Source organism: Podarcis filfolensis (genome assembly GCF_964270895.1).
Source record: "Podarcis filfolensis genome assembly, chromosome: 9".
Lineage (NCBI taxonomy): Eukaryota > Metazoa > Chordata > Lepidosauria > Squamata > Lacertidae > Podarcis > Podarcis filfolensis.
Window position 1 is genome coordinate 72,886,682 of NC_139610.1, and position 10,756 is coordinate 72,897,437.

Consider the following 10,756-nt stretch of genomic DNA (forward strand, 5'->3'; position numbering starts at 1 on the left):
GAGGCAGCCTCCTGTGCTCCCAGGAGTTGCCTTGTACCTGAGGAGGGGGAACTTGTCACCCTCTAAGCGTTCATTCCGCTCCAACTCCCAGAGCCTGTAATTCAGATGCTCTTTTTCAGTATTCCTCTTCCTTCTGCACCCTGCCGTCGCCCTCCTCCCCGGTTATGCAAAGGCACGGATGAACCTTGGCTTCTGCTGTGCCTGCTAAAATGTATTGGCTGAATTGATTCTGGGAATGTGTGCACACAAACCTGTATTTAACCACGGAGAGATCGCTTAAAGAAAGCTGAGCAAAGATAAATAAATCAGATGCAAGAAAACACAGCTGCTGATTGCTTTCCCTTGACTTTAAAAATAAAAAATGGATGCTGCCTCTGTTCTATTCTGTGAGCGCTTCTTATGGCCCCTTGCGTTGGTTCTGTCCAGGTATAGCGCATCATGGAGTTTGTGGCTGCAGATTGGATTGCGGTTTGGTTGAAGATTAGAGGTCAGCTCCTAAGCTGGCAAAATCAGGTGAAACTGGCATGAAGTAAATTATGCTCTCTTTTCTCCCCCGCAGACTGTCCCCAAACCCATAGCGTTGGAGCCCTGTTTTGGCAACAAAGCTGCTGTTCTTTCGGTGTTTGTGAGGTTGCCACGAGGCCAGGGAGGTATCCCCCCACCAGGGCAATCAGGTAAGCAACCTCCGTCCTTCCACAGCATGGTGCCCTTCTGTTTTTTTGCAGTATGCTGGAAGTTGTCCAGTAACATTGTCGTCCAGTAACCCCGTCCTACAGCCATTCAGTGTCTAAGACCACCCGGCCCTTTTTCGCTTTTCTTTCCTTGGGGCCACTTTAAATGCAACTCATTCCTTTCAGAGCACCTCCACGTGGACGGCTGCTTGTGCCGGTTTGCATGCTCGTGTGCGGGAATTGCAATGGGCTGGTAGAACTGCATCCGCTAAAGGCATATAACTGGCATGTTGTACAGCCTGGCGCATGGAAGCAAGTGCTGCCGTCGGTATCGAGGCACTCATTTTCTGCATGTGCTTCCTGTTGGCACCCGTCTGTCTCGAAAGACAATGGAGTTCACTTCCGTAGAAGTCAAACTGCATCATTAGAAGTAACCAAAGAGACCTCCCTAGGGCGCAAGCCTGGGCAGTGTTTGTGGAGGCTTGGGGCTGCCCAGACCACAAGACTCTCCTCTCAGCCTTGGTCCAAACGAAAGCAGTGCAATGTATTTTGCGCCAACTTGGCTGCAGGAGTTGTTGAAAGGAGGTTTACAAGGCACCATCCAACCATCTTAGGGGATCCACTCTGGATTTGTGTAGGCTTTACCTGTTAGCCTTTTCATCTCCCAAAGATATCCTGCAAGGAAATGGGAGATTTAGGATAAGAGTTTTCCTTCTCCTAGATGGGCTATCTTCCCAGGTTGACGAGCCCCATCTGCCCCTCGCTTCCCTCAACAGCATACGCAGAAACCGTTGGAAACGCAATTAGTCTGGTCTCTTCACCGAAGCCTGTCTATGCATGCAGGGGAAGTCTTAACTGCCCGTGGACTGTCTGGCCAGAGCGGTGCATGCTCTAGTTATCTCCCGCTTGGACTACTGCAATGCGATCTACATGGGGCGACCTTTGAAGGTGACCCAGAAACTGCAATTAATCCAGAATGCCGCAGCTAGATTGGTGACTGGGAGCGGCTGCCAGGACCATATAACACCAGTCCTGAGAGATCTGCATTGGCTCCCAGTACGTTTCCGAGCACAATTCAAGGTGTTGGTACTGACCTTTAAAGCCCTAAACGGCCTCGGTCCAGTATACCTGAAGGAGCGTCTCCACCCCCATTGTTCAGCCCAGACACTGAGGTCCAGCGCCGAGGGCCTTCTGGCGGTTCCCTCATTGCGAGAAGTGAGGTTACAGGGAACCAGAAAGAGGGCCTTCTCGGTAGTGGCGCCTGCCCTGTGGAACGCCCTCCCACCAGATGTCAAGGAAATAAGCGGCTATCCTATTTTTAAAAGACATTTGAAGGCAGCCCTGTTTAGGGAAGTTTTTAATATTTAATGCTGTATTGTTTTTAACACTCGATTGGGAGCTGCTCAGAGTTGCTGGGGAAACTCTGCCAGATGGGCGGGGTATAAATAATAAATTATTAATTAATTAATTAATTAACTAACTTCGCAAGGGCAGAGTCACCCTGCCTTAAGAGGTGTCTGTAAGCTTTGGGTTCTCTCTGGAAGCTCGCGTTGCCATCTTCCACCCCATCTTCTGAATCCTGGCCAAGGGTTGGTCCACCTTCCACTGAGTGTGGAGACCAGTTGCGTCAGAGGTGGGTGCAAGGAATCTGGCCAGGCAACACCAAGAGGCAGAACCCTCCCTGGGTCTCTGGCCAGTCTAAGTTGGATGGGTGTGGTGATGCTGGCTGGGCTCCCCTGTTCTCCGTTCTGCCTGTGACTCCCTGCTCTCCCCCTTCTCCTTCCAGGTCTCGCAGTAGCTAGTGCGTTGGTGGACATTTCACAACAAATGCCTATTGCCTACAAAGAGAAGTCGGGAGCGGTACGAAGTCGCAAACAGCAGCCTCCAGCCCAGCCCGGGACCTGTATTTGATGCATGGACATCTGAACTGCCTCTTTAGGGTTTTAAACACAAGGGATTACCTGGGAGGAGGAGGACAGAGGTGTGGTTTTTTTGCAAGGTTTGTGTCGCAAAGGACACCTCGAAGCACCGGGCGCAATGTTTCTGGGGAGCATCTAGCCCTTCCTGTTGGCAGTGTCTTAGTTGGCCTTGTTTTGACATCCACTCCGTCTTAGATTTGCCAATCCCGTCGTGCCCGCCTGGCTCCCACGTTTTTGCATCTCCCTCCCCTATCCAGCTAAAGGCCGTTGGTTGCGAATCCATTATCCGTCCGCCTCTACCACTGAAGGTTGGCAGTAGGGAAAAGCCACGGGAAGACAAAGAACACTCAGCTTTTTGTATGTGGAAAGCGCTTTGTGGTATTTGATTTTCTTCCCCACACCCCTTCCCTGGTCGTACAAGAAAAGCTGCAGCACTTACAGATAATTTTCTGCCCTCGGCAGTTAAACCCCCAGGATTTAAGGAGAAGCTAACTCAATTTCCTCCAGGAACCCAGTGTTGTAAAAAATTCTATTTATTTCTCTCTTATTTAGAGCTCTGTTCCAAATACAATACCTTCATTGGGGCTGGGGTTATGTTTGCCGCTTTATTTTCATCCACCTGACTGTATTAAATCGAGGGATGCTGTTGAATATGGCTGGGTGCTACGCACTGCAGCACATTGCCAGGAAAAAAAATACACCTCCCTTTTCTGGGAAGATTCATGTTTTTCACGTGGATCTATGTGGCAGATCTGTGTGCAAGTGTTCCCAAGGTTTTAAATAGAACCAAGGCAGCAGAGGGGAATTAGCATAGCTGGCCTCTTGCGTAACTACATTCCTCAGTTACCCTGGGCAATCCGTGGCCTTTTCCGCACTGTGCCCAGTTAACGGGCATAGAGCATAAAGACGCTAACCTGTTTCAGGCTGATGGAGCCGTGGTGGTTGTGGGGGGGCTGGAATGCTTCCTATTTATTGTCATTTCGCATCGTGCATCTGCTTCCATTCAAGGCAGATGTTCCCTCTTTTGGGGGCCACCCCTTTCCCACGCCCCTTTTTATTTTACCTCACTTGAGAACGAATGTGGGGAAAACCACTTTCTGCATTACAGTGGATGTGCTCTGAAGAGTGGTCCCTTCTGTTTGAACGGCTTGCATTGCTCACTCCTCCCCAATACCTATCAATAATCCTGCACCCCGGGCAAGTGTACTCCTGCTTGGTGCAAGGGTAGGGTCTGAATTAGCTCTGAAGCATCCCTTAGCCAACCTGGTGACCTCCAGATGTTTGGGACTACAACTCCCATCACGCTGTGCTGGCTGGGGCTGATGGGAGTTGTAGTAAGCATCTGGAGCAGCCTTTCTTAACCTTGGGTCCACAGATGCTTTTGGCCTGCAACTCCCATCATCCCTGACCACTGGTTCTGCGAGCTAGGGATCATGGGAGTTGTAGGCCAAAAACATCTGGGGACCCAAGGTTGAGAACCACTGATCTGGAGGGTGCCAGGTTGACGTAAGGTGCCCCAAGGAGAGGCTGGGAGACCTGAGCGTGGCACTTGGTGGCACCCTTTGAGTGCCTTCTCAAGAAGTCGAGGTGCAGCTTCTTGGTGGCCACTGCCTCTCGGTTGGCCCAGGGGCTGGACTGCCGTTGCAGATTGAGAGCCACTTACATTGCTCTGGCCTTGATAAATCCTGGGCAGTTAACCGGGTTGCCCGTTGTACGTTCCAGGCAGAAACCAGCAGAAACCTGGGGTTTTATTAGCTTGGCCAGAGAAGCAGGAGCCTTGAGAAGCAAGAAGTGTTGGCTTTGGCACTCTCTCCAAATTGAGTGGGCATTGCAGAGTCGGCATGTGTTTGAAGTTGCTATAACTCAGGTTTTCACTTGCTCTTAACACCTATTGTGTTCCCTCTGAAAATCACTCGCATGTGTGTTCAGAAGGGAGCAACCAGGCTTCCAAAACAGGGCGGGGAAAGTCAGCGCACCATCCCATTTTGCCCAAACTATGTCCCACTTACAATGGAACCGCTGGCGGCTGCTTGGCGGTGCATGCCATCCCAGCCCACGCAAGGGGGTCGTGGGAGCCAGTCCATTAGCCATAGCAAGAGTCGCGATGCAAGTGCACTTTTGCCGCCGATGGAGAGCGTTCCCGTTGCCTATATGCATGCAGAAAGCAGCAGTAAAGGCTCCCGTCACTGTAGCATTGCTTCCACTCCAGCAGCCAGGAGCTGCCCCTGATGCCACACTGACTGGAGAAACCCCTGTGCCACCCTCTCATCTGGGCACAACACACTGCTGGATCAAGGCTGCTGTAGCCTAGGAGGTGGCGGCTATGTTTGGCCCTTAAGTGCGGCTGCTGCCCCCAATACCATTTTTCTGGCAAGTTCTTTCCCTGCACAGATCTGGGGCTTGTGCTCCCAGCATCCAGGTGGAGGACAGTAGCTTGAAACATAAATGCGATATTTTTTTAGCAGTGTCGCATGTTGCAGCTCCTGTAGTTACACCTGGAGTAACTCCATCCCTTCTGCCCTCTACCCCCTTTTCCTCTCTTGAATGCAGTAATGTATTACAGCTGTATTTTGAGTGGACTCATGGGGACGGGGAGGGAGTGGAGATGAGAGAGGCAACGATCTAGACTCCTTGGAGGTGCATGCATGTGCATTGCGCGACTGGAATTAGCCGCTCATTTGCATCTCACAATGAATGAACGGTGAGCGACCAAAGCTTTCTTGTTCTGGACTACCTGTCGTTGTGCATATTAATGAACCTGTACTTCTTGAACCCTACAGAACTGGAACAAACGTACAATTAAAATAGCATCTCTCTCCCCGCCCCTCCCCAATTTGCTTTGTTGAAGCTGCTCTTGAATTGACTTGTCCTTAGGGAGAAGTGGAAGGCAGCAAATTACCTCTCGAAGTCCATTTTTGCGGCGTTAAGGAGCGTGCCAGCTTGGGGGAGACTGTGTGGATTTTGTGTGCAGTAGAAAAGAGCCTGAATCTGCCATGGCAAAGGGGTTGACAAGAGTCCGGGATGAACCAAGATCCCTTGCCCACTTCCTGCTAAGCACCCGTCTCCTGGACCTTCCAGTTAGGATCACAGATCTGAAGATCTGGGAGTGGAGGAGCTGTTCCCATTCAGTTTGCTCCAGTATTATACTACCAGTGTCGCTTCCGTTGAGACACTGAGGAGTTAGGGGAGTGGCACTAACAAAGTTCTCTCCCACCACCATCACTCTAGCAGAACTGGGAATCCCAATCTCCAAAAAGAACTGCACCCCGAAAATCACGGAAAGCTTGCAGAGTTAATCCAACCACTGTGGACTGCAGTACTCCCCAAATACGAAAGTAAAATTATTTGCCCCCCCCAAAAAAAAGGGTGTGCATGTTTTGGGGAGGAGATCTGTTTGAAGAACTTCAGGTCTTAGTTCTGCAGAGCCCATAAACGGCATACAAGTTGATTTAAGGAATAACCTCTTGTGTCAGAGAAGGCCTTCGCGACATCCATTTTCCATGGACTACCCACCTGCACCAGCAGACCAACCTGAAATTGATGGAAGTTGTGCGGGAGCACCTTGAAATGAACAGGCTTTGTGCAACTCCCCCAGCTGATTCTGGTGTTTTGTGCTAGCTATATTCTGCTTTTCAATGGAGGGTTGTTTCCCCTGGGAAGCGGAGGAGCTAGGGATCTTTACAGAGATTCGCCTTTCAAGCCATTATTTCAGAATCTGAATTCTGCAGCTTTTGAAGTTCTGGAGGCAGCTGGAATTGAGATCTCTGTAGGGGGGCACTCTTTAATACCTGGGATATATATATAATTGTTTCTGTTCTCAAACAGTTCCTCGGTCATTCATCCCCTCTGTTGAGCACCTGGGAGCCTGCTGCCATCCAAGAAACTTCTAAGGTGTTCCTTTTGGACCTGTGATTTGTACACAAAGGCAGACGAGTATCTCTGGCGATGCGTCTTGCGTGTCCTTCGGAGCTGTCAGGCCACAAATGTTCTGTGTCACAGATGCCAAAGCCCCGGCTGTCTCTTGACTGCCTGGTGCCTGAGATTCTCTTCCCTCCCCTCCTGGATCTTATCCATGAATAATGTAACCTAACTGTGGCGAATTGCAAATGCTTGAAGAATGACAGGCTGTGAAAACACCCCTTGACAGGTATCTGCTGCCTTCTAGTTACCATGCACACTGTATTAAGGAGGAAAGAAATTCCCCCACGGAGACCGCCGATGTGTGAGAATATATTCACTTGGTTTCCAGTGCGCTTTTAGAATTACTGTCGGAAGTGGGCTTTATATATACACAGTATCTGTATATCTATAAAATGAAGTCTGAGATCTTGGCTATGAGTGTAGCGTTGGAGCAAAGAAGCTGAGCTGTGAACCAGGAATCTAACCCTTTCCAGGAACTCAATAAGTGGTCTTAGACATATATATACCCCCCCAACCTGCATTTCAGTGCTACCTTACAGGGTTGTTGAGAATGTGTTTCAGAAAGGAGGAGCAGCTCAGACCCTAACTGGCTGCACCTCCAATCTCTATCTCAAACCCCCTCCCCAAATTTCTGGACACTTTCCCATTGTCATAGGTCCGGCTTGCCTGACCCGCTGCCAGCTGTCCTAGTAGCAGCGACTACATTAAGAGGGCACCCGCACAGAATTGATTTCCTCACTCGTAATAGCTGTAAACCAAAGCCCGCTGCAAACCATCCTAGTAGCAGCAACTCCTTGTTACTCTTAGGGTGATATCATATTCACGCACGCAGCAAAAATAGCCTGCAGGCTAAGCCCCTGGTATTGGGGAACCCTTGTATTATGCGCAGATCTCTGGGTGAGGATTGGAGCCCCAGGTCCACAGCCGGCATGCTGCAGCGCCGCATCTTGCTAGAAGCACGTGGACCTTGTCCGGTATCGTTTGACAGCTGCTCCGAGGCGACCTGGTAAAAAGTACCCAGTTGTGCTGGTTTTTCAAACCAGTGACTCGCTTGTCTCCCTCCCAAGTTCCTGGGGACTCAAGCCTGTGTGTGACTCAGCTCAGCTTTCCTAATGGAAAAAGAGAAGGAGACCCCAAATTTGGGGAGGAAGAGCTTTTGTAGTTCAGGCCTGGGAAGGATGGAGACCCAAACAAGTCTGTCTAGCGTAGCCGCATGGGAAATAACTGCTTCCCCCCACAAGGCAGGCTTCCCCAGCGTGAAACAGGAGCAGAAACGACTTGTTGCGGTGCAGCTGTTTAGTGAAAAACTTGGCTGTGCATGAGGCCCTGAAAGACGCTGTGGGTATTGAAATATCCCCTGGGACAGCAGTCGCCAATGTAGTGCTCCCCAGAGGTGAGATTGCAACTCCCATCATCTCAAGCCAGCATGGCCAATGGGCAGGAATTGTGGGGTTTGTACCCCTAGCAACCTTTGGAGAGCACCACGTTGGCCTTGCCTGCTGTTCCTTGAGAAGACAAGTCCCTCCAGGCCTCATCCAGGCAAGGGCTTATGAACAGAGCCCTTTGAGATCGGACTTGAGGAGCCACCCAGTCCAGGAGCCTGGTTTCCACCCAAGGGGGCCGACCAAATGCATCTGGGAAGCTGGCAAAAGCGGGGCACGATGGCAACAGCAACATATCCAGAGAGAGAAAGAGACTGCCTTTCCGCAGACCAGTTCCACCTACAGCCATCTAAGCCCAATGGGCACCACCAACGTGGTTTATTTAATTGCCAAAACCACCGCTTGCGAGTTTCTCTTTCACTTCCCCCTGCTTCTAACACCTATTGAAGAAGTTGGGATTCAGGTCAGTTGTCTTGGCAGCTTCCTCTTCCCTTTCAGCTGCTACTTGAAATAACTTTTGCTGGGTTGTGTCTTATAGATGCAGGTTGGTTCCTCCTTTGTGCAGCTGCTCTGTAGGTAGCGTCTTCGGCCAAGAGGCCGATGGCGCTTTTGTCTTTCTGTTCTTATAAATCGCGGCACCAGTCGCTACCTTTTCCTAGCAGCTTCAAATTTAAAAATTCAGGATGTGGTTAGCTGTGCTGCTTCACGTTCCCCCCCCCCCCACACACACCCAAAACCAACCTCTCGACTCTCCCGCCTCTCTGCAAAACTCTTCCAACAAACTTTCTTTGTTTTCTTAGAAAAAAAGGCTGCTCTTTTTTTTTTTTTTTTTTTTTGCGTCTTCCAGATTCAGAATGCTTTTGACACTTTTGAGCCTGGTCTCTTCGCATCAGGAATCTGCTCCAGCACTTAAACCGGGATGGGGGAAATTAAGTGAAATTTGTCATGGTGTGTCAAATAATGCGGGCCCTTGAAAAAGCAAAAGAAAAAAGCCCTTACATTTCTATTACTCTGAAATTTGTGCACAAAGAGGTCTTTTCTGTAGAGTTCTTGAACTAATTTCCTCTTAGGAATTTCTTTCTGTTTCTCCTCCCCCTACAGTTCTTTCTTTTTCTGGTGTGGGGGAAAAAACACTATTCTTCTGTATTTGGACCTGAGCTTAGTTTTGTTCATATGTATAATTTAGCCTTTATTGCATTCATATGTAAATAACGAGTAAGTATTGTAAAGTATTTCATTGCTGGGGTGGGGATGGTATAAAAATACGCATTTTAGGGCTGCTGGTTTTTTGGTATTTTTTTGTATTGTAAAAAAACAACAAAATAACAGCTAATTTAAAAGCAGGAACAAGGTGATGAATACGTGCATTTTAAAACACCAATGTGAAGTATATGTATGTAAATAAAAGTAAATAATGAACAAAAACTTTTTTCCCTTCTGGAATAAAAAGAAGACGATCTGGTTAAGAATGGCTGCCTCATTTTTGGTTACTGTGTATTTCTCGCATTCACGCCTCACCTTTCCCTCCCAGGAGTGTGGGGCAAAATTCCTGGGTCTTCTCCCCATTTCATCGTTGCAGCAGCCCTGCGGGGTAGTCTAGGCTGTATGCGTCACTCATGGCGTGTTTCATGGAAGCAGGCATTTGAATCCAGGTCTGCCTGACCTAAACATGCCTCACGAGCTGCTGGGCTGTGGAACTATGGAACTCCCTGCCACAGGAGGCAGTGATGGCCACAGGAGACGAGAGGTTTCTTGTGCTCGAATCCTGTTTGTGGGTTTCCCCACAGACGTCTGAAAACAGAGTGCTGGACTAGATGGGTCATTGGTGTGATCCAGCAGGGCCCTTATGTTCTTACGCTAGTGCATTTCTTTCACCCTGTATTTCCATCTGCCGAGATCTGAGCAATAATAAAAAAATAAAAAATAAAAATAAAAACAACAACTTATTATTTATACCCTGCCCATCTGGCTGGGTTCCCCCAGCCACTCTGGGCGGCTTCCAACTGAATATTAAAAACAATACAGCAGCAGACATAAAAAACTTCCCTTCAGTTGTCTTTTAAAAGTAAAATAGTTGTTTATTGCCTTGACATCTGCTGGGAGGGCATTCCACAGGGCAGGCTCCACCACCAAGAAGGCCCTCTGCCTGGTTCCCTGTAACCTCACTTGTTATTAGAAAGTTCCTGTTTTCACCTTGCAGTTTAAGGAGTTAGTGGGTTTTAAAACCTGCATCAAGACTTTGTAGCACGAGAGAAGGGATGAAGAGTAACACAGAAGCTCTTCCCCTTTTGTTTCATTTTTTTTTTTTTTGTCCTCCATTAACACAGTGGGTGACCCTGGCTGTTCCTTCAGCCCAGCCAGGTAATCCAGCCTTCGAAGAGCTCACCTTTCTTGCGCTCAGAGTCTGCAAACAGGCTTTGGAGCCAGCTGGGTTGCTCATGAGCCGGTTAGAGCATCTCCCTCCATAATCCTCCGAAAATATTCCTTAGCTTATTGGAGATGGGGCTTTCGGGGGAGATCAAATCCTCTGTTAATTTCTCATCTTGGAGAGGAAACTGTGATTAGAGTTGCCCAAATAGCTTTAAATATTCTATATGTGTGTCAAGTGTAACAAAGAGAGAAGGAAAGCCAGCTCACATTAGCAATAAGAATAATCCATCCGAATTTAAGCATGGGAGGAATTCAGTGTCACACAATTATTATCGGTCCATCACCACAACCACTTCTTGCCAGATGAAAAAAATCTTCCCTCTCCTTCCCCTGTGTGCTGCTCTGGGGGGCTATCTAGAGCTTCTAACCACAATGGCAGCTTTGTACCTCCACCAGCAGAAGACCTTGGCATCTCGAATTTCAGTGATGCCCT

General features: G+C 48.9%; 1 protein-coding gene across 2 annotated transcripts in view; it reads left to right on the plus strand.

The window, feature by feature from the left end:
• Positions 1-9,362, plus strand: part of ATRN (attractin) — a 167,947-nt gene extending 158,585 nt beyond the window's left edge. For both annotated transcript variants that reach the window (XM_083631612.1, XM_083631613.1), the window contains exons 28-29: positions 560-674; positions 2,458-9,362. In XM_083631612.1, coding sequence (XP_083487738.1) covers positions 560-674; positions 2,458-2,582 — 240 coding nt within the window. In that variant the 3' untranslated portion in view covers positions 2,583-9,362. The remainder of the gene's footprint in view (positions 1-559; positions 675-2,457) is intronic.
• The last annotated feature ends 1,394 nt before the right edge of the window (positions 9,363-10,756 follow it).